The following is a 25,348-nucleotide window of genomic DNA, read 5'->3' as shown; positions in this document are numbered from 1 at the left end:
TTTTGATGGTGGACTGATGATTACAGATATATTTTTTATGCTATACTGTTAATTTGAGTGTCACATGTGGAAGGCTGGTTGTGTCGGATCTGTTGGTCTGCAGACTATTAGCAGAAAGTCTCGTTGACTAGTTAGTCAACAAGGAAGTTTTGCTTCAGGCGAAGCTGTGAGTGTTGAAGAACCCTGGAGAATAATGACAGGTATGTCACAGGGCACTTCTATAGCTGTTATGCAAAACTTCCAACAAAAAATACAATAGTTCACCTGTAGATTAATCACCACAAGAGGACTAGCGCCCACTAGTGAGCCTACTGCATTTTGGTGTTGTATTTTCTTTTAAAAGATAATTTTATACAACTAGTAATCATCTTTTGTCTTCAGGTTCGTGTTCTGAAACAGAAAATATCAACACTGGAGGACGACACAGGCTTCAGGCAAACACAAATGATCTCAACTGCCAGTGAGACATCACTCTGAGGACATACATGGGTTATATACTGTACTTCATAATTTATAGTATATTTGTTACTTATCAATATGTACTGTTAATGTATGAAAGAGTTTGACTATGCAATAACTTTCCACTCAGTCACATGTGTCTTAAACATTGAGTGGTTTTTATGATAATGCAACCATCTCATATCATTCCAGGATTATTTGGACTGAATGTACGAAAGTTACTTATTGATGTAAATAACAGCCATATATGGAATATATAATTTAAAGCAGAAAAATACTTTTGATGCTTTAGATAAAATGCAAAAAATCAGCTATAAACATGTCAGAAAATGAAAAAGACACATAATTATGATGTAGAAATTTAAGTAAAATGAGTAAGAAACCTCAAAAAATTAAAGAATAAAGATTGTGTATTATGTAATTTTGTCAGTAGAATCAAGTTTAAAAAAAAAAAGTAAACCCAAAAACTTATGTTCTTCTATAGTCTGATGAAAATTTGAAAAATATCAAAACTAAAAATCAAAAATCAGTAATGGCCTTATATATTTTTGTCTACATTTCCATCAAGAATGGTCAACACTGTTTCTGACTTTAGTTTTGGAAAACTTTTCTGCCCATACTGAATAATGTACAGCAAGATCATTGGAATGTTGGCAAGTACCTCAGGAAACCTTATCAGGGACAACAAATCGTAAAAAAAAAAAAAAAAGACAACTGTATTAGAAAAAAGTGAGGAGAAAATTAGGTTTGTTTCATGAAATCAGAAGCTACTAAGAATTTATAACTGAAAAATTTGAAAAGGCAGACTATGAGCAGTTTAGCTTGTGCAGGTCATTATATCATGCTAAATAAGCTGATGGAAATCCAAACTGTGAAGACACAGACACATTGCAGTACAAGCTTATGGCTGAAAGACAGTATGTAGAGCAAACCATTATAATGAATGATGTTTTGCCATGGGTAGGGCTTATTAAATCAATAAGTGCCACTCAGAGTTAGATGCATCTAGCATACAGAGTAGCTCTGTAACAAGCTTTTTACCATACTTGCTGGCAGTGCTTACCATCCAGCAGAAGCTTTTATTGGCAATGTTACATGCTTTATCATGTTGATAAAGCTCTACATAGAGCAAAATGTTGTTCCTTTGAAAGCTTCTTCTACAATTTGTGTCTTTGTTTTCAAACATATTGGCAATATGCCATTCATCCATCAGTCAAGTGGTAAGTGAGGATAGAGAATAAATATTAAGAAACACATTGTGTTCTGTCACAGTAATAGTGCACAGTTTTTGCAGTCTTCTCTATTCCCTAAGCAGCTTATATGCTGAAAATCTTTAATGTGCTTCTAGGTGAAGTCGTGATGTTATTCTGATATTTAATATAGCTTTTATTTAGTCGAGGTATAGACGGTTGTGAAACAAATTAACAAAGATGCGTTGGTTATTGTCTGTGTCTCAGCATGAGAAAGGTACACTGTATGTTACCATTGGAGTTTTTTTTATATGTCAATATTGTCGCTTTTCATCGTTCAGTGGAAAGATAGAAAAAAAGTCTTAATCATGTCTGGTACATAATTGTATAAAATTCAATGGAAAAATTCTCCATGTAGCTGATTTTTAAAGAATAAGTATTCATGTGTAAATGGTATATTAAGTGAATGAGTGCCAAATTATAATACATAATGTAGTCCAAAGGCATTATTAGTGAAGCTAAACAGAACATGAAGTACAAAGTTCCTGCAATCCATAATAGAAACCAAAAATTATAGTTGGAATTAAGATAGAGGTGTATGTTTTGAATCACTGTGCAATGATGTATCAATTTTCATACTTTCATCTGTGGTTATCAATAATTGTGAATTTATATTTCTGTTCGTAGCTGTAATGAGACTTCAAATGTGACCTGTGTGAAAAATTCTGATGTGATTCTTTGGAAATTAAGCCTGTGGCCTCTCATTTCAGTGCAAAATTATTGAACTTTATCTTTGGGTTGGTAAAATCAAAATAAATTTACAAAAAATGGGTTAGGAAATTCAGCCTAGACCTTAAAAAATAACCTGTGCTGTATATCTAACATTTTTAAAACATATATGGCAATATATGGCCCTGCAAGCTTTGACTTGTCCATTCACCATCATTTAATGTGCTGTGAGCATCTCTGGTACTCAGCAGTCCTTCTCTTATTTTTACCTTCATACATTCATATTCTTTATTCTAATCTGTATTGTGCCTTCTTAAATAACCGACTTCACCATAGACAGAATAATCCGCTAGTCTCATTATTTGAATGAGTATAAAGGCATAATAACATGCTTTTAATGAGATTACATTTTACTTAGAGTTGAGCCAGATCAAGTCATACAGAAGATATTTTTAACACATGTGAAAGTGTTGAATGATGAAAGTTTTTTCTTTCTTTTTGGGTCACCCTGCCTCGTTGGGAAATGGCTGACATGTTAAAAAAAAAAAGTTAGTGAAGCAAGAAAAATAAAGAAATTATGTCAAATAAAGAATTATATGTCAGGTGCTGATGATTAAAGGTTTTATTTCTTTGCAAAGGTTACAATGTGTAATTACAAGTTTGATTTGTTAATTACAAAGAAAGCCACTATTATGCCGGGGCATTTCAGGCAGACTAATCCGAGCACATAATAACTGCTGAAGTCTAGGCAAGAAAAAGAGTGGTTAACATTTTAATAAATATTAATTTTATCCTAATACTAACTGCGACAAGTCAAAGCTTGAACCGTTATTCGATCGCAAACCAAAGGTTTTGCTAGACTGAAAGCACTCTGGCTCTGTTCAGTAGTGTCTTTTGAGCTAATGATCACTGATTCCATTCTTTTATAAGTTTGCCATCTGTCTGTACCATAAGGTTTGCATGTTTGTCTTGATGAATGACAGACATTATTTGCGTTGAGAGTCATAGTAGTATACTAGTGTTTCTGAATTCTGGTGTCTAAGCTCAGTGTCCTCTCTTTTATGTCTTGTTTATCACAACCTGCACAGTTTCCTGCTAATTGATTGTGAGTGTCCAAGTCTGGTACTGTCACAAATAGTTTTTGACATGATTACTAAGTTAGTATCATTTCTTATTAGTGAATGCATCTGTGGTTTTGCCTGTTGGAATGATAAGACCCCTGGCTGAGTTGTTTTCCTTGGGAGTGGCTAGGATTTTCTGTGCCCTTTATCTGTATTCTTTGATAAATTGTAATAGAAATTGTGTTGGAAAGGAGATTACTGATGGTGACACTTTCCTCTTAAAAATTGGGGCTCCAAACTCTTTAAGCTCTTAAAAAAAAAAAAAAAGATCCCGATCAAGACTCATCGTTTTGTCTTTCTTACATGATGGGAGAAGTGCATACAATCATTTTTACTATGGGTTTATGGTAAACCTTAATTTTCAGTTATTGATTTCTTTTAAGAAGTAAAATATCATGGCTAGAAATAGTAATGCATTGTCTCTATATACTCTTAACACTGAACTGTATAGAAGGTTCGTGAGGATTTTAAGGTTGAATCTTCTGGGTGTAATAATGAGATATTGCCCACATAATATAGCCAGGTGATGCTAATAGGATGATGTCAAAGAGGTTCTACATAGAAGTTTCAAGTATGGCACTTACGGTTGAACTTGTTATGCTGAACCTCTGTGACAAATGTTAAGAGAGAAGTTCTGTAGTTGAAATCTTAATTCCTCTAGAGTGAGTCTGTGAGCTGGTGTGTGGGAATGTTTGTAAACAGTGATGTAACATCATGGATAACAAGTTTCTTGTTTCTTATGTTAATTTTTCTAGCCTCATTGTAGTCACTAGGATGCTGAAAGTGAGTAATAGTGACGGTGTCTACACACCTTATGGTTTAGAAAGATGACAAATTTATTATTAAAGAAGGGAACGATTCTGGTGTATCAAAATGCACTACTGAACAGAACCAGGGTGTTTTCAATCCAACAGAACCTTTGGAATGCACTAGTTTACATGAGAAACACCTGGCTCTAAATTTAATAGCAGTTTAAACTTGAATAATAGACTAGTAGGGTGATTATTATAAAAAGGTAAAATAGGTAATTATGTGATATATGGTTCTTTATTGATCTTATCTCTGAGTGAGTATACAATATGTGTAAAAAGTAGCCTTCACATGACTTGATAAAGCTCACCTCTTAGAGATATGCAGTCCCAACATAAGTTTGTTCTGCATATTGTGTCTATATCCCTACCTGTTGGAATTATGCCTCTACAGTCACATTATTGGAACATTACATATACATGTATTAGTGTTTGCTTTTGCATGTCCAGGAGCCAGTACATATATAAGATATAAAAAAACGAATATAAAGTATGTACTAAAATGAGCAGTTTTATGTGAAACAAACTTTCTTGCCTTCTTGCAAAGAATTAATAATTTCTTTTATTAGTTTACTTAATTATATAAGCTTCTCATATGGACCTTAACTTAAAATATATAAAATTACTGTATTAATTGCTTATAAAATAAACTTTTTTTTTTTTAACACGTCGGCCATTTTCAACCGACGCAGGGTGACCAAAAAAAAAAAAAGAAAGAAAACCCCAAAAAAGAAAGAAAAAACTTTCATCATTCAACAATTTCACCATCACTCATACATAATCACTGTCTTTGCAGAGGCACTCAGATACGACAGTTTAGATGTCCCTCCAAACTGCCAATATTCCAAACCCCTCTTTTAAAGTGCACGCATTGTACGTCCCATTTCCAGGACTCTGAGTCCAGCTAACTGGTTTCTCTGAATTCCTTCACAAAATATTACCCTGCTCATACTCCACCAAAATTGCTAATATCTCTTATAACTGTATGATCGAGACCCATATCAGGGGATACTGTGCTGTTTCCTGCCGAAAAACCATCACCTAGACACATTATAATTAGGTCTTGTAATAGGAAGTAGTGGGACAATGACCTGAAGATTTTCATAATTGATCCATCACTGGTCAGTTTTTTTATTCTTTGTTGTGGCTCTTATCTCTTAGATTATTATAATGATAATCAAAAAAAAGAAGCTCTAAACCCACTAGGGGAATACAGCGTCTTATCTGTTAGAGCTTAACACACAATACAATTGATGATTAACCTAAACTATATTATTGTTATGTTCGTAAAAAATGTGCAAAACCCGTTCTTTTCATACAGCAACCTATACAAGTCCATAATTTTAGAGTTAACACCTCTCTAACTATTATTGTAGAAAATATGTTAATGATGGTAAGTCAAGGCGTAGATGATATTTCTTTGTAGTTTTCAAGATTTTTTTTAATATATAGTTATGATGCCCATGCACTTTTGGCAAAACAGCCAATGAATAAACAAGGTGAATGTATTTAATTTTTTGAATAACCATGCTCATCAAGACAAACGATTTCTAATGCATCTGCATTAGAAATCGTACGTCTTTTAAACATGCTCCAGGAGGAGCTCTTCATCTTTCTGATGGCATTTGTTATTGTTCAGATATGAAGTGCAGTAGTTCCAAAACAAGATTGAAATTCGTGACTTATTTTAGAGATGTGACTCGAACCATTTTTTAATTTAGTTTGGCTGTATTATAGAAGGTACTGAAAAAGTAAGCAAGACTCAGCCAAGTTGATGGAAGGTTGAAAAATTTAATTTCTATTACTCATTAGTACTCTTGATAGATACAGGTATTTTACCAAACATATCCTAAGGCATTACTACATGGTGATCACTTTTTGTTTAATGGTCAACAGATACTCAGCCAGGGGTGATGGCAGAACTTCTATACTGTGGTGATTATCTAGCTGGAAGGAGGGCTAGGAGACTTGTTTTGAAACAGCATTATTTTAACTTTATTTCTATTTTAATTTGTGGGCTGAGGGAATTTTGGGAGGTTTCAGCCCCCCAAGCCTCCCTTTGGTGCCACCTCTGTGCCTAGCCACCTAACAGATCATCAGCTGAGAGGGACTCATGTCAATAAACACTTGTCCTGTGTCCTAACAAACAATACTCTACCACCTATGTGTCAAGAGAATATTCAGCTGTTGTTTGAGGCAATTAAATTATTGTGTCTACTGAACTTTAAAAGTAAATATTTCAAATTTAAATTTCCTTTTCCCCAAATAAGAATTAAGTAATTTTTCTAGATGAAATTCTCATTTAAACAGAATGAGAATAGCAAAGTTAAATATAAGATATACAGCAATTTAGATATCATCCAGAAGATACCATTAGAGACTATTATTTTTATCATTATTATAATCAAAATTAAGCGCTACATCACCAGGGTCATACAGTGCTGCGTAAGTAGAGAATAGTTACTCTACAAACTTAAATTTTAAGTTTACGGTTTATGCATATTTTCTGGTTCAAGCCTCATGGGATTTTTACACTGCGTTTTGCAAATAGTTTATCAACGCAAAGGAGATTGCTTCTTCATCCCCAACTAATCCTTAGATAGCTAATTAATCTTCTAATTGATCTAAAATAGAGTATGGTATTATGAAAAACTTAAATCATCCCTTCTGCAATGGCCTTTAGACCATTATCTCAATAAATACAGTATAAATGTTGATTACGCAAGAAAAAGTGATAAAAATTATTATCAGGAATATCGGAATTTTAACATTTCTTTCTATTCATTAGCTGTTAATTATGGTAACCATGAGCAAGATACAGTGAATGAATGTACAAATGTCATCTTCTAATATAAAATATTATGAAGATAATCTGAAACTTTTGAGTTTGCTGTATGTATTTTACTCTCTAAGGCAGCACATAATGTTGATAAATACTGTCCATCTCAAGTTGTGCATGAGACTTGTAACATGCTTATGTAGGATTACAGTAAATTCTGCCATTAAGATTGCATGTATCTAGTTACATGGTCACCCAGACTAGAGCCAAATGACCCTTTAATCTAGTATAATGTATAATTTACAAGATACTGTGTCACATACTAAGGTTTACTGTTTGTACTGTTTTCATGGCAGTGAAAATGTCAATATCATGTCGATTTCATGTGGATTCCAGTTCCTGGACACATGCAATTTTCTTTTAATATGCTTAACTGCTATTTGAAATACACAGTAACGCTAAAATATTTACTGTATTACAAAATTTAGTGAACTCTTAGTTGATAAAATCAGTTTAGCAATTGTTTATTCACATGCATATATTTTGCAGCTATATCAAGAGCTCAGCATGACAGTAACGAAATTTAGCAAGTGTCGCATTAATGAGCAATTTAGAAGCATTTAAATATGCCTACAAGAGTAAAGTGCTGATGTGCAGCACTACAGGCAAAAATGTTTATTGAAGATGTTTTATGCATTAAATATTTCTTCCAATATACAGGAGGCCCTGAACTTACAAACAGCCCAAGCTACACACAACTGCACTTCCAAATGGAACACTTAGGCCAGAGTTTTACATTCTGCAGTTCAAATGTGTGTAATATGTTTTCTATATGAACAAACTAAGTCAGTGTTAGAAACTCGACTCATTTGTAGGTTTGGGACCCCATGAATTTAATTTACTGCTTAAGCTTTTATTTATACTTAAAATTATTAGTGTTAGGGTGATGATACAGAACAGTATTGATATGTGGCATGTAGAGAGAATAGGACCAAGTGTTGATAGTATAAATATACATATATATATATATATATATATATACACACTGCATCTGTGATATCACCTGTGGTGAAACACTGAAGACTTAACACTAGCACTCTGGATAAGTGAAACCTTTAATTAGGAAATGTTATTCAGGCTGCCATCCAAAAATAAATGAAACACATCTGACAATATTCTTCAATAATCGTTCTGAATAAAAGACAAATAAGAAACAAAGTGATGTCATTTATTTTTTTTTACAAGTCAAGTTGTGGCCATAGCTTCCACTGCCTTTACCCAACTTCTCACTTTTTCCTCCTTATTCAACTCAGTCGTTACTCGATAAATGCCCAAAAAACAAAGTTAGTACAGTGGTACCTCGGGTTACAAACTTAATTCGTTCCAGAAGGCTGTCTGACTGCCGATACCGAATGAATTTGTTCCCATAAGGAATAATGTAAATTAGATTAATCCGTTTCAGACCCCCAAACATACACTTACAAAAGCTCCTACAAAAATACGCTTACATAATTGTTCAAGTTGGGAGCTGTTTGTATGCCGAGGTACCACTGTAGTTCACTTTTCTTTTCTAATTTTGATGGCTTATAGGTGAAAGCTGAAGATGAAGAAAGAGGTAGATTACCTGGCAGTTGGTTATTGGACATCTAACATTATTCATCAGTCTTGTTTGATCCAGCACCTAAACACCAAAAAGCAACGTGATGTGATGTGATCTATGTGATTAAAAATCTGGTGTGCTTTCCTCCCTGAGGGGCTGTTGTTGATGATCTACTGGGTATAAATTTAACTATAGCTTCAGAGATGATTCAGTCTGACAGTTTGAAGAAGTTGCCTAAAGTTATTGCTGATGCTGGATTTATAAATAAGTCTGAAAAATGTAATTTTATCCTTTCAAGAAATTGCAACCTGTAAAGTGTAAATGCATGTATGATGGAATACTCAAGAAATACTGATGACGAAGTTTGGAGTACTGTAACTTGTTAAAAAATATAAAAAGCTAATGTTCTAGTACTGTGGTCACTAAAACCTCATCACCTTTTTTTTTTGAGTCATCCACACAAGTGTGAAAGTTGATATGGTTTATGTTTAATTAAATCCTGTTGGCTACACGAGGATCATTAAGGTTGCATCATGTCATTTGTACACCATCAGGCAAGGATACTTTAATCAATAAAATATGGATTAAGTAAACTTTCAGAGTATAGTATACACACTGAGAAATGCACACCTCTCAGTAGTGGCATGTCATAAATATACTAGGTTAAACATATGATACTCTTAAGTTGTCTGATAAATCTAAAGCATGAATATTAATAAATATTTGTTTTATCGATTCATTTAACAAATAATATATGAAAAAATAACAAAATATTATTGACTTATTATTTTAAACAATTCAATGGCATTTCACTGCCCCAAATCTTTAGCAAAATATTTTTGAAGGAAAATTCCAGCATTAGAATATTTTTCATAGTATACCAGATTAATCTGAATCCTTTTTACATTTGGGAAAAAATATGGCTCGATATATTAATAGTTTTAATCGTACATCTTGCAATGACATCAATTTATGCTACAAGAAGGCAGATTATACAGTGGACCCCCGGTTAACGATATTTTTTCACTCCAGAAGTATGTTCAGGTGCCAGTACTGACCGAATTTGTTCCCATAAGAAATATTGTGAAGTAGATTAGTCCATTTCAGACCCCCAAACATACACGTACAAATGCACTTATATAAATACACTTACATAATTGGTCACATTCGGAGGTAATCGTTATGCGGGGGTCCACTGTACTGCAGATCAAATGTTGTGTATTCCAGGGGCAGTTTTTCAACATCTCTCATTGTATGTTGTATTCCCCTATGTGAAAATTTCAGACAGTTCACCTTTATCATTTAATACGTTTTACCTCCAAAGCCTTCTACTGTATTATTGAATATTAAATATCAGAGACAAAATAGCTAAGACATTTAATCCATGCTATTATGCAATCAAAATGATCTTGTCTGTATTATTATTATTATTTTATGGAGAAGTGCAGAACTTGTAGGGGGTCATACAGCGACTGGCAGGGGTGGCACCAAAGGAAATGCTTGGAGAAGCTTCAGTCCCTATAAATTGTAGCAGCCTCCCAAATAATAACAACAATAATAATAATGCAGAGCTGGTCTTCTAGCTCCTGTTCCATCCAGATAGCCACCCCTAACACCCATTAAACCCACCCTTGATACATACAGAAATTTTGGTGCCGCACCTGACATCTCTCCTGTAAATCATGATTTTACACAGGTTATTCCTCTTCATGGGACTTTGCATGATCCAATATCCATCTTTGGTGCTTTTTTACATATGCACATAATAATAATAATAATAAATAATAATAATAGAAATAATCTGTAGCTGCCACAAGGATGAATTTAGCACTTTGACTATACATTAACACTGGTGGTTGTGGCTACAGACATATCTAGACATTTTGTTATGTTTTCTACACTTCACTATAATAATAAAAATAATAATTCACTAAACAATAGTGAGTAAGATTAGGTAAATCTGGTTGTGTGAGCAGCCATTATTTATAATAGCTGGATAATTCAACACTGCTTACAGATTCCCATACTATATATTATCCTTGTAACATACACAAATATGTAAGCATAGTTTTGCTCCTATAGCTACAAATAGGTACAGTATTTACACACATGCACAGCCTACAGAGCCTTTGTCTTAAGCTCTTCATATGTATTACTTTTGATATTTATGAATTATTAGGCAAAGTTGTGTATTATTAATTTATTAGTCAGTTACCATTAGCTTGAAGTTTCAAAAATATTTTAAAATTTTCTTGTTTAAGAACAGCTCTTATTTTTTTTTTATGAGAAAATTTTGTCACCCTAACCTTGGACTACATGCACCCTAACCTTGGGCTACAGGCACCCTAAACTTGGGCTACATACAAACAACCTTAATCTGTTAAGAAATAATCATGCATAATACAGTCGCTTTTTTTTTTAATGCAGTCAACTGCTGGTGCTACTAATAATATTTGCCTAGTTTATAATTCAGTGACCTTAATAATGTTCAATGTGCACTCATGATCCTTGTCTATACATGATCTATATTCAAAGCGGAGTCACCCTCCTCTTTGATGCCTACAACTAAATTTACATGTTTTATTTTGAGCTGTGAACTAGGCTAATGAATCGAGTATGCCTATTTACATCTTCCTCTGATGCTCTGTATTGTTGTACAGTAGTACATATATCACTCTGTTAATGAGGTGCTTTGACTGCTACGCTAGTTGGTTTGTTAGGTCTAAAGCCTGTTGAATGCATGAAGGCCATCAAGGCTGCATTTCACACGTACATTGACAGTCAAAAATACTTTAATCCCTAAACAGGGATCAAAGTAAACAGTCAGTGAACATACACAGTGCAGAGAGCCCTACTTCTTTCAATGTACAGTAGGACCTCCATATCCATGGGGATACGTTCCAAGGACCTGCCATGTATACCTAAACTGCGGATAGTGGCAGACCCTATATATAAGCCCTATACATACAGTGGAACCTCAAAAATCGAACTTAATCCGTTCCAGGAGCTAGTTCTAAATTTGAAAAGTCTGAAATTCGAAGCAATATTTCCCATAAGAAATAATGGAAATACAATTAATCCGTTCCAGAAACCCAAAAATATTCACACAAAAAATACATTTTATAAAGATTAATTACAGTTTTACATACAACAAATACTATAGTTTTTAATTATGTATAGTAATACATATAAAATAACATTTTTACTGGTGATGGCATCTGGAAGATAGGGAGGAGGAGAGAGGGAGTTGGGGTTAGTGTTCGGAAGGAGAATCCCCCTCCATGAGGACTTCAGGTAAAACCCTCTCTGGGGTTACTTCCCTTCTCTGTCTTTTAATGCCACTAGGACCAGCTTGAGAGTCACTGGACCCCTGTCTCACAAAATAACTGTCCACAGTCCTCTGTTTCTGGCGCCTCTTTAACATTTCCCTAAAATGGGACATGGTTCTGTCACTGAACATGTTGCAAAGATAGCTTGTTTCAGCTTGCTCAGGGTGGTACTTCTGCACAAACATTTGGACATCATTCCACTTAGCACAAATCTCCTTAATCTTTGAAGAAGGCACCTCATCCACTCCCTATATTAACACCTTTCGCAACATCAGCTTCCTTGATTTGTTCTTTCTTTGACAGGGTAGAACTGATGGTCGACTTGTTTTTCCCATACATCCTGGCAAGCTCAACAAGTCTCACACCACTCTCATACTTCTGTATTATTTCCTTCTTCACATCTATGGTGTTTCTCACTTTTTTTATCACAGGGGTATCACTAGCAAGTTTCTTTGGGTCCATGGCAGCTTATTTCACAGTCCCACAAGCACTAAACAAAATGAAATAATCGTAAAATGCGTGAATGAGCGCGCAGGTTAGTGTTCACAAAGCTAGACTGCTCACGGCGCATGCGCGGGGACGCAGACAGAGTGGGCGGCAGACAGGTCCCATACCCGGCGGTCCGAAAATAGGGGCGCATTCGATAATAGGGACACAGTTTGTCCGAAAAAATGGTCCTATTTTTGAAACGTTTGATATGTGATACGTTCAATTTTTGAGGTTCCACTGTACCTATTATAAAGTTTAACCCGTAAACGGTCCAAGCAGATCTACATTCACATGTGTAGTGCTACAAAAGTAGATCTAAGTTTTTTTACATATTTTCAAATATAACGAAAAAAAAAAGTAGATCAAAGTTTCTTTTACACATTTTCAAATGTAGAAAAACAAAAAGAAGATCTACTTTTTTTACATACTTTCAAATGTTGAAAAAACGTATATTTCCTATACAGATGTGACAGAGTGAACAGGCAAAAGGGGGGGGGGGGGTTGGCCTGTACATTGCAGAGTCACTTGTTTGCACAGAACTGCTTAATGCCTCAAATGATGTAGTGGAAGTTTTAGCAGTAAAGGTCGAGAGCCAAAACCTAGTCATTGTGGTAGTCTCCCAGCAATTCCAGGAACAGCTGTTAAAAATTGACCACTGTCTGGAAAATCTTCCAGCTCCTGCACCCAACATCTTGCTCCTGGGGGATTTCAACTTAAGGCATCTAAAATGAAGGAATATAGCAAATAATATTGTTGCAGTAATAACACCAGGAGGCAGCTCTGATGAAAATTCACACTCACACGAGCTTTTAAATCTCTGCACAAAATTCAATTTAAACCAGCAAATAATAGAGCCTACTAGACTGGAGAATACACTAGACCTCATCTTCACTAACAATGATGATCTGATAAGAAATGTCACCATATCAAAAACAATATACTCAGATCACAACATAATTGAGGTTCAGACATGTATGCGTGGAGCCCCAGACCGACATAATGAGATTAGTCACGAGGGAGCATTCACCAAATTCAACTTCAATAACAAAAACAAAGTGTGACCAAGTAAACCAAGTCCTAACTGATATAAGCTGGGAAGATATACTAAGCAACACAGACCCCAACTTATGCCTAGAACAGATTAACTTGGTGGCACTCGATGTATGCACAAGGCTTATTCCTCTAAGAAAAAGGAGGAGTAGATGTAAAATAGAAAGAGACAGGCGCTCCCTTTACAGGCGACGGAAAAGAATAACAGAGTGGCTAAAAGAGGTCAATATATCTGAAATGCGTAGGGAGACACTGGTCAGAGAAATAGCAAGCATCGAACTTAAGCTAAAGGAATCTTATAGGAGTCAGGAATCGCGGGAAGAACTAAAAGCCATAAATGAAATTGAAAGAAACCCAAAGTATTTCTTCTCCTATGCCAAATCAAAGTCGAGAACAACGTCCAGTATTGGGCCCCTACTTAAACAAGATGGGTCCTACACAGATGACAGCAAGGAAATGAGTGAGCTACTCAAGTCCCAATATGACTCAGTTTTTAGCAAGCCGCTAACCAGACTGCGAGTCGAAGATCAAAATGAATTTTTTATGAGAGAGCCACAGAATTTGGTTAACACAAGCCTATCCGATGTTATCCTGACGCCAAATGACTTCGAACAGGCGATAAATGACATGCCCATGCACTCTGCCCCAGGGCCAGACTCATGGAACTCCGTGTTCATCAAGAACTGCAAGAAGCCCCTATCACGAGCCTTTTCCATCCTAAGGAGAGGGAGCATGGACACGGGGGTCATCCCACAGTTACTAAAAACAACAGACATAGCCCCACTCCACAAAGGGGGCAGTAAAGCAACAGCAAAGAACTACAGACCGATAGCACTAACATCCCATATCATAAAAATCTTTGAAAGGGTCCTCCTTGTGGCTTAGCGCTTCTTTTTGATTATAATAATAATAATTTGAAAGGGTCCTAAGAAGCAAGATCACCACCCATCTAGAAACCCATCAGTTACACAACCCAGGGCAACATGGGTTTAGAACAGGTCGCTCCTGTCTGTTTCAACTATTGGATCACTACGACAAGGTCCTAGATGCACTAGAAGACAAAAAGAATGCAGATGTAATATATACAGACTTTGCAAAAGCCTTCGACAAATGTGACCATGGCGTAATAGCGCACAAAATGTGTGCTAAAGGAATAAGAGGAAAAGTCGGTCGATGGATCTATAATTTCCTCACTAAGAGAACACAGAGAGTAGTCGTCAACAGAGTAAAGTCCGAGGCAGCTACGGTGAAAAGCTCTGTTCCACAAGTCACAGTAATTGCTCCCATCTTGTTCCTCATCCTCATATCCGACATAGACAAGGATGTCAGCCACAGCACCGTGTCTTCCTTTGCAGATGACACCCGAATCTGCATGACAGTGTCTTCCATTGCAGACACTGCAAGGCTCCAGGCGGACATCAACCAAATCTTTCAGTGGGCTGCAGAAAACAATATGAAGTTCAACGATGAGAAATTTCAATTACTCAGATATGGTAAACATGAGGAAATTAAATCTTCAACAGAGTACAAAACAAATTCTGGCCACAAAATAGAGTGAAACACCAACGTCAAAGACCTGGGAGTGATCATGTCGGAGGATCTCACCTTCAAGGATCATAACATTGTATCAATTCCATCTGCTAGAAAAATGACAGGATGGATAATGAGAACCTTCAAAACTAGGGATGCCAAATAAATAACAAAAAGGCACAATACCGTGACTGGAACGATACACAAATAACCCGCACATAAAAGAGAGAAGCTTACGACGACGTTTCGGTCCGACTTTGTCAATGGTCTAAGTCGGACTGAAACGTCGTCGTAAGCTTCTCTCTTTTATGTGCGGGTTATTTGTGTAGAGATGCCAAGCCCATGATGACACTCTTCAGGTCACTTGTTCTATCTAGGCTGGAATATTGCTGCACACTAACAGCACCTTTCAAGGCAGGTGAAATTGCTGACCTAGAAAATGTACAGAGAACCTTCACGGCGCGCATAACAGAAATAAAACACCTCAATTACTGGGAGCGCTTGAGGTTACTAAACCTGTATTCCCTGGAATGCAGGCAGGAGAGATACATGATTATATACACCTGGAAAATCCTAGAGGGACTAGTACCGAACTTGCACACGAAAATCACTCACTACGAAAGCAAAAGACTTGGCAGACGATGCAACATCCCCCCAATGAAAAACAGGGGTGTCACTAGCACGTTAAGAGACCATGCAATAAGTGTCAGGGGCCCGAGACTGTTCAACTGCCTCCCAGCATACATAAGGGGATTACCAACAGACCTCTGGCAGTCTTCAAGCTGGCACTGGACAAGCACCTAAAGTCGGTTCCTGACCAGCCAGGCTGTGGCTCGTACGTTGGTTTGCGTGCAGCCAGCAGTAACAGCCTGGTTGATCAGGCTCTGATCCACCAGGAGGCCTGGTCACAGACCGGGCCGCGGGGGTGCTGACCCCCGGAACTCTCTCCAGGTAAACTCCAGGTAAATACGTTTGGACCGTTTACGGGTTAATTTATAAATTGTGCACAATAATTGGGAAGCACTTCACGGCTTCTCTTAGGTTTTGAAGAACTGCTAACTTCCCTAGTTCTACACTTTGGGGCCATTATTATGCAAAATTAAGAGGTATTTTTGAGTCACAGTAAACCATGGATAACTGAAACCGCAGATACCGAATCAGTGGATATGGGGGTTCTACTGTATATACACTCAATTATCTGCCAAGGTCATTAGTGCCGTATATATCAATTAACCTGTTATTACTTTACAGAGCAATAGTACATATAATTTGATCACATGGTTGTCTGCATACATAGATTTAATTCCTGATTTGTGAATGTTAACTGGATTTCTATTATGAAATGCTGGGTTTTTGTTTTTAATTTTTCAACATTTTTATTATTTAGTCTATATTTCGACTGTGGTGATATAAAAATATAAAGCATTAAGGATATAAAAATATAAAGCATAAGGATAATACAAATACAATTGCTATTTCTAGTTGCAAATCATGAATACATCAGCACCTAATGATGAATACTTTTATCTTTTTATGTAAAAAATTAATCATAATTTGTATTATGCTTGGATGTATATTTTACAATGTAGTCAGCCAAAGCAAACACACTACTGTACATCATTATATCTATAAGGAGCTGACTTCCTCCATAACTGTATAGCTTATACAAATACAGCCTCTCCTCACTCAGCGACGTACTCGTTTACCAACGACTCAGACTTACGACAGGTTCTCTGACCAGTATGCATACCTAAATAATGTACAGTATATTAGAGATAATTTCCTCTATTTCGTTCATTACAATATACTACAGTACACTACTGTATAAACATTTAAAAATATACTAAAAATGTTATAAATGGTGCAAAGGTGACACTAAAGCAATATCAGAGATGGTTGACATAAACCCACTACCATTATAGTATGCTCCTTGTTTAGCGACGAATTCATTTACTGACATGGTAATAGAAACGGCACTCCGTTGTTAAGTGAGGAGAGGCTATAGTGAATCTCGTGCACAGAAACAGAGTAAATGAGAGGACTCCAGAGTGCAAAGACTGCCAGCTCTCCCATGTTATGCAGAGTTTCAGTGTTAAGCTTTCTCTGTTCACTCTTTATTGCTCATGTAGCAATCCAGGTGATACAGAAGGCATCTTTCTGTATGCATTATGAAATTAGTTTATATGTAAATTATCTATGAAATTATTGTACCATAAATATAGACTAACTTTGTATTGAAATACAATATAATAAAATTAATCAAAATGTGTGTTTTCTTTATCTGGATGAAAATACATAAGAGTATATGGTCATTATGCCATGACATATTTCTCAGCGATAAAATCTTTCACAGGGAAAGAAAATGGGAATTTTTATGTTTGGTAAATTACACTGAAGTAAAATTCTTACATTCTCAAAATATCCCCAAAGATTTTTCTCATAGTAGTCTCAATCAAATCAACTGAGGTGAATATACATAAGGGATATCCTGTTTATGTAGAAATAGAAAGGGAATATGGTATAGTAAATGTGAATTGGGATCTGCAACAGCAATTTTTGTAAAAATCCCATGTAATTTAGTAAAAATCTGCCGTAATACAGGAGCGCCCTGCTTTACAGTGCTTTGCTTTACAGCGTTTTGCTAATACAGCAGTTTTCAATTATACCCATTCTTCATTTATTCAGGCTACCTACCATACATTTGTCACTCTTTATAAGCTAAGTATGAAAATATTTTAAGGTAAGTAATGTGTGTACTGTGCATGCATTGTTTTTAGGCCTAGCTCTATTGCTCACTTAATATATGATAGTGTAAACATGTTATCAGGTTTATATATGCATTTGAAAGTGAAAAAAAAGGCTATGTTTCACTTTACAGCTGTAGCCTGGAACTTAACCTGCTATATTAGCAAGGCCTTCCTGTAAGGACTACTCAGTCAGATTCCAGACAAGACACACCTACTTTTCAAAAGTTTAAATTTCCTGAACAAACAAAATATTCAGAATGCATAGATGTGATACAAGAAAGAAATATCTCTGATATCCCACGTGTTCAACTTACCTCAATTAGAAACTCCAAGCAAATAAAAAACTTGTGAATTTGGAATTCCCAGCCAGATGATTCCAAAAGTTCCCTGTCTGCCAGCTGCATCAAAAACATTAAAAAAATGTCTTAATTAGACGTAAATTTATCTAGATGGAATATACGTATACTATATTTGAAACTGTAATGAAACGTGTTTATCTGGATTTCCAGTCAGCGTTCATACTTGCACTTATTGTCAACACTGTATTTCTAACCCCCCAATAATTATTATAATTAAAACTATCAATATAATTTTGTATTAGTCTCTTCATAATAATATATCTGTTTTAACATGCAGTCATGTTACTTTATATTATCATTGCATTTAATATACTTCGGACAAGTAAATTATATTAAACCTACCATTTATACCTAATTTCAGCTAAAAAATATGAACAATTTGAAGCAGTTTCAAGTTCTAATTAGTTATCGGCTGCTTGAAATGCAAAACCAGGGACTTTTCATAATATATGAAATAAATGTCGATTAATTTTGTAACGATTACATGTATATACGTTTTGAAAATAAAATTAATTTGTTTATTTGTTTTGAATCCTAATGGAAATCAGCCACATTGTTTGACTTGACTGAATTATCCTAAGTTTACTTCTGCCTAAGTTAATCTAAAACTAATATGGTAATAATAGTAGAATTACCAACAAAATGTTAGGTTTAAGTAAATGGACAGATGCAACTAATGTGACATTTTATTGTGGCAACTCTTTGTAGACTGCCCTGAGAGCTAGATGTCTTTCAGTCATTTCTAGGTAATTTCACTTCCAGTAATTTGACTCCCTGTTAGTTTTGTTCCTAATATTTTCACTCTCAAAATAAAAAATGTAGTTTGGTTAAAATAGTTAAAAATTAAAGATTTAAGTATGTTAGTCTTGAAATTTAACATATCTTATCCTTACCCACCCTAACATGACAATGTGAAGTAACTTTATGTAGCCTAGCATAATCCAACCCAAGTTAACCTAACCTGACCTAACTTCGTCTGATCTAGCCTACACTTAATCCAACTTAGCCTACATCACCTAAACTAGCCTTACCTAATGTAATTATCATAATCTATCCTAACTTAATTTATCCCAATTTAATCTAAGCTGACTACCATATATACTTTAATGTTTTATTAAATTTTTAAATGTTTTAATATATTTTCTATTGTACATTTTTTAATATGGGAGTGAAATTAACATGGAGCCAAATTAATGGGGATCAAATTAACAGTCAATTTACTGAAGTTAAATTACCAGTCATCAGTTTAGTCATTGCACAATCCATAAGGTATACTACATATTCCAAAACCATAGCACTGTGCGCCTACTTACTTTTAAGTGAACAGAAGCAACAGGTGCAAGGAAACATGCCTGGCGTCTCCCGTTTCAGGATTACACCCGGTTCCTTCGTCTGTGAGCCGAAGTCGGTACCACTGACCTGGTAAACCCATTAGGTATATGTATATACGTATATATATATTTATGAGGTAGGACTAAACCCACAAGGGTCATATAGTGCCTGGAGAGAGTTCCGGGGGTCAATGCCCCCACGGCCTGATCTGTGACCAGGCCTCATGGTGGATCAGGGCCTGATGAACCAGGCTGTTACTGCTGGCCGCAAGCAATCTCCAACGTACGAGCCACAGCCCAGCTGGTCAGATAACCGACTTTAGGTGCTTGTCCAGTACCTGCTTGAAGACAGCCAGGGGCCTATTGGTGATCCCCCTTATGTATGCTGGGAGGCAGTTGAACAGTCTTGGGCCCCTGACACTGTGTTGTCTCTTAACATGCTAGTGACATCCCTGCTTTTCATTGGGGGGATGTTGCATCGTCTGCCAAGTCTTTTGCATTCGTAGCGAGTGATTTTCATGTGCAAGTTTGGTACTAGTCCCTCTAGGATTTTCCAGGTGTATATAATCAGGTTCAGGAACTTCAAGCGCTCACAGTAATTGAGGTGTTTTATCTCCGTTATGTGTGCCGTCAAGGTTCTCTGTACATTTTCTAGGTCAGCAATTTCACCTGCCATGAAAGGTGCTGTTAGTGTGCAGCAATATTCCAGTCTAGATAGAACAAGCGACCTGAAGAGTGTCATCATGGGCTTGGCATCCCTAGTTTTGAAGGTTCTCATTATCCATCCTGTCATTTTTCTAGCAGATGCAATTGATATAGTGTTATGGTCCTTGAAGGTGAGATCCTCCGACATGATCACTCCCAGGTCTTTGACGTCAGTTTTTCGCTTTATTTTGTGGCTGGAATCTGTTTTATACTCTGATAAAGTTTTAATTTCCTCATGCCTGGGAGGAATTCAGATTCTATCCAAGGAAGGGGAGGGCAATTCCCTCACTGGCATCAAAGAACCGCCTTACCTGGAGTTTACCTGGAGAGAGTTCCGGGGGTCAACGCCCCCGCGGCCCGGTCTGAGACCAGGCCTCCTGGTGGATCACAGCCTGATCAACCAGGCTGTTGCTGCTGGCTGCACGCAAACCAACATACGAGCTACAGCCCGGCTGATCCGGAACTGACTTTAGGTGCTTGTCCAGTGCCAGCTTGAAGACTGCCAGGGGTCTGTTGGTAATCCCCCTTATGTGTGCTGGGAGGCAGTTGAACAGTCTCGGGCCCCTGACACTTATTGTATGGTCTCTTAACGTGCTAGTGACACCCCTGCTTTTCATTGGGGGGATGGTGCATCGTCTGCCAAGTCTTTTGCTTTCGTAATGAGTGATTTTCGTGTGCAAGTTCGGTACTAGTCCCTCTAGGATTTTCCAGGTGTATATAATCATGTATCTCTCCCTCCTGCGTTCCAGGGAATACAGGTTTAGGAACCTCAAGCGCTCCCAATAATTGAGGTGTTTTATCTCCGTTATGCGTGCCGTGAAAGTTCTCTGTACATTTTCTAGGTCGGCAATTTCACCTGCCTTGAAAGGTGCTGTTAGTGTGCAGCAATATTCCAGCCTAGATAGAACAAGTGACCTGAAGAGTGTCATCATGGGCTTGGCCTCCCTAGTTTTGAAGGTTCTCATTATCCATCCTGTCATTTTTCTAGCAGATGCGATTGATACAATGTTATGGTCCTTGAAGGTGAGATCCTCCGACATGATCACTCCCAGGTCTTTGACGTTGGTGTTTCGCTCTATTTTGTGGCCAGAATTTGTTTTGTACTCTGATGACGATTTAATTTCCTCATGTTTACCATATCTGAGTAATTGAAATTTCTCATCGTTGAACTTCATATTGTTTTCTGCAGCCCACTGAAAGATTTGGTTGATGTCTGCCTGGAGCTTTGCAGTGTCTGCAATGGAAGACACTGTCATGCAGATTCGGGTGTCATCTGCAAAGGAAGACACGGTGCTGTGGCTGACATCCTTGTCTATGTCGGATATAAGGATGAGGAACAAGATGGGAGCGAGTACTGTGCCTTGTGGAACAGAGCTTTTCACCGTAGCTGCCTCGGACTTTACTCTGTTGACGACTACTCTCTGTGTTCTGTTAGTGAGGAAATTATAGATCCATCGACCGACTTTTCCTGTTATTCCTTTAGCACGCATTTTGTGCGCTATTACGCCATGGTCACACTTGTCGAAGGCTTTTGCAAAGTCTGTATATATTACATCTGCATTCTTTTTGTCTTCTAGTGCATTTAGGACCTTGTCGTAGTGGTCCAATAGTTGAGACAGACAGGAGCGACCTGTTCTAAACCCATGTTGCCCTGGGTTGTGTAACTGATGGGTTTCTAGATGCGTGGTGATCTTGCTTCTTAGGACCCTTTCAAAGATTTTTATGATATGGGATGTTAGTGCTATTGGTCTGTAGTTCTTTGCTGTTGCTTTACTGCCCCCTTTGTGGAGTGGGGCTATGTCTGTTGTTTTTAGTAACTGTGGGACGACCCCCGTGTCCATGCTCCCTCTCCATAGGATGGAAAAGGCTCGTGATAGGGGCTTCTTGCAGTTCTTGATGAACACAGAGTTCCATGAGTCTGGCCCTGGGGCAGAGTGCATGGGCATGTCATTTATCGCCTGTTCGAAGTCATTTGGCGTCAGGATAACATCGGATAGGCTTGTGTTAATCAAATTTTGTGGCTCTCTCATAAAAAATTCATTTTGATCTTCGACTCTCAGTCTGGTTAGCGGCTTGCTAAAAACTGAGTCATATTGGGACTTGAGTAGCTCACTCATTTCCTTGCTGTCATCTGTGTAGGACCCATCTTGTTTAAGTAGGGGCCCAATACTGGACGTTGTTCTCGATTTTGATTTGGCATAGGAGAAGAAATACTTTGGGTTTCTTTCGATTTCATTTATGGCTTTTAGTTCTTCCCGCGATTCCTGACTCCTAAAGGATTCTTTTAGCTTAAGTTCGATGCTTGCTATTTCTCTGACCAGTGTCTCCCTGCGCATTTCAGATATATTGACCTCTTTTAGCCGCTCTGTTATTCTTTTCCGTCGCCTGTAAAGGGAGCGCCTGTCTCTTTCTATTTTACATCTACTCCTCCTTTTTCTTAGAGGAATAAGCCTTGTGCATACATCGAGTGCCACCGAGTTAATCTGTTCTAGGCATAAGTTTGGGTCTGTGTTGCTTAGTATATCTTCCCAGCTTATATCGGTTAGGACTTGGTTTACTTGGTCCCACTTTATGTTTTTGTTATTGAAGTTGAATTTGGTGAATGCTCCCTCGTGACTAGTCTCATTTTGTCGGTCTGGGGCTCCACGCATACATGTCTGAACCTCAATTATGTTGTGATCTGAGTATATTGTTTTTGATATGGTGACATTTCTTATCAGATCATCATTGTTAGTGAATATGAGGTCTAGTGTATTCTCCAGTCTAGTAGGCTCTATTATTTGCTGGTTTAAATTGAATTTTGTGCAGAGATTTAAAAGCTCGTGTGAGTGTGAGTTTTCATCAGAGCTGCCTCCTGGTGTTATTTCTGCAACAATATTATTTGCTATATTCCTCCATTTTAGGTGCCTTAAGTTGAAATCCCCCAGGAGCAAGATGTTGGGTGCAGGAGCTGGAAGATTTTCCAGACAGTGGTCAATTTTTAACAGCTGTTCCTGGAATTGCTGGGAAGTTGCATCCGGAGGCTTGTAGACTACCACAATGACTAGGTTTTGGTTCTCGACCTTTACTGCTAAAACTTCCACTACGTCATTTGAGGCATTAAGCAGTTCTGTGCAAACAAGTGACTCTGCAATGTACAGGCCAACCCCCCCCTTTTGCCTGTTCACTCTGTCACATCTGTATAGGTTGTAACCTGGGATCCATATTTCGTTGTCCAAGTGATCCTTTATGTGGGTCTCAGTGAAAGCCGCGAACATTGCCTTTGCCTCTGCAAGCAGTCCACGGATGAAAGGTATTTTGTTGTTTGTTGCTGGCTTTAGACCCTGTATATTTGCAAAGAAGAATGTTATCGGACTGGTGGTATTGTTGGTACTGGGGGGGGATTTTTTTTCCGGCATTAGTATCTGTATCTGTTGGTTTGGAGTGGAGGCCATCGACTGTGGTTCCACTCCAGGAATGACTGGATTTGGTGTACGATTTCTGCCATTTCCTGCCAGTTTTTTTTCCTTCCTGGCACTAAAAAACCTCTCCCTCTTGAGTGTCTGTGGCTACCCAGGTTTTCCCATGGCCTGGATGTTTTGTATCTTTTTGTCCCCTTTAGATGGTATGCCTGGCAATTTAAGTTATAGCACAGTCTTTCCTGTACTGAAGAGGTACACATTTCAGGGTGAAAAAGCTTACAGGAAGGGAGTTTGCATTTTCCTGTTGTCATATGGACATGACATTTTCTAGGGTGGTCATAGTTGCATGTCCCATCTGTTTTTCCAGATTTCCCATGCCAGCAGATACCAAGTGCATAGTATGTGCACAGGCTTGGTTTCCGTTTGCCTTGGGTTTCTGTGACTGTATTCCCTGTTGGTGCATGTTTCCCTGTCTTATTCCTATCCTCCCTAGCACCAACAATGGAGCTCCCACCAGTTGTTTTTGGTAATTTATCCTCACTATTGCTATTGGAGTCCTCTTGTTTGCTATTTCCTGCGGTATTTCTTGTTTGCAATATTGGTTTTATCTTATCTTTGACTACACTTGTTTCCCTACTATGGCTCCTGTCTTCTATGAGGTCATTTATATGTATTCCTTCCTGCGTATAATTCCCGACTACCTGGACAAAATCTCCAGCTTCACCATTACTGTCTCCCAGGACAGTATCTCCAGCTTCACCATTTCTGTCTCCCAGGACAGCACCTCCAGCTTCACCATTACTGTCTCCCAGGACAGCACTATCAGCCCCACATTTACTGACTACCAGGACATCACCTCCAGCCTTACAGTTTGTGACTACATGGCCAGTATCAAGGGCAGTACCATTCAGCCCAGACTTTTTATGTTCCCATCTGTTGTAGAAAGCTTCCAGGTTTTCTATGAAAGCAGCTTTGATGTTGTCCTCTTTTAATACCCTTGTGATTTTAGTCCACAGATTTTCCTCATTTGGGCATACCCAAAAACACTTCTCTGTTTTAATACTGCTTGTAGCTAGTTCTGGGATATCTGCACAAGGAGCGTGACACCAATTTCCACAAAAATGACAATTTATCCATGTGGAAGCCCGTTTGTTTGACTGACCACAGACTACACACAGCTTCATAATGATGTGAATGGTTGATTTACTGCAATTCTACTAGCAACCTCTTGAATATTATATTAATAACCTTAAATGAAGCTCTAGCTATTTGTATTTCTGTTTCTAACTCTTTTTGTATATTGGACAGCTTACCGTCACGTTCCTGATTTTTAATGTTTGTGTTTATAAGGGCGCCTACAAACCCATCCGTTTACAGTCTGCTTTATTGTCCAACGAAACTGTTTGAAACCAGTCCCGGGTTCGGACCAGTCAAGGGTTCGGACCAGTCGATCTGCTCTGATCAGTGGGTCACTTATTTAAAACATACTGGTCGGTGATTTGAGCTAACACATGAAGGATCTACTGGAAATTATCTACCCGAGTAATATGTGATTTGACTGATACAAAAGTATAACTTGCGTGTTGAAGAGCCGGTGATATCTGGCAGCTCCTACAATGACGTACAGTCGACCTCTTTGTTTATCAATCGCTGTATCTGGCTTTTCTATTTTTGTTTTTTCCGTCTCCACCACAATAAATGCTATATTATCACTATAGTT

General features: G+C 37.5%; 1 protein-coding gene across 2 annotated transcripts in view; it reads left to right on the top strand.

Annotated features, from left to right (window-relative positions):
• The window catches only part of LOC128687923 (colorectal mutant cancer protein), a 141,908-nt gene extending 124,558 nt beyond the window's left edge, over nucleotides 1-17,350 (top strand). For both annotated transcript variants that reach the window (XM_053775539.2, XM_053775538.2), the window contains one exon: nucleotides 382-17,350. In XM_053775539.2, coding sequence (XP_053631514.1) covers nucleotides 382-477 — 96 coding nt within the window. In that variant the 3' untranslated portion in view covers nucleotides 478-17,350. The remainder of the gene's footprint in view (nucleotides 1-381) is intronic.
• The last annotated feature ends 7,998 nt before the right edge of the window (nucleotides 17,351-25,348 follow it).

Source organism: Cherax quadricarinatus, chromosome 10 (assembly GCF_038502225.1).
Source record: "Cherax quadricarinatus isolate ZL_2023a chromosome 10, ASM3850222v1, whole genome shotgun sequence".
NCBI classification, from domain to species: Eukaryota; Metazoa; Arthropoda; class Malacostraca; order Decapoda; family Parastacidae; genus Cherax; species Cherax quadricarinatus.
The sequence above is the reverse complement of the archived record's forward strand: the minus strand, read 5'-3'. Positions and strand labels throughout refer to the sequence as shown.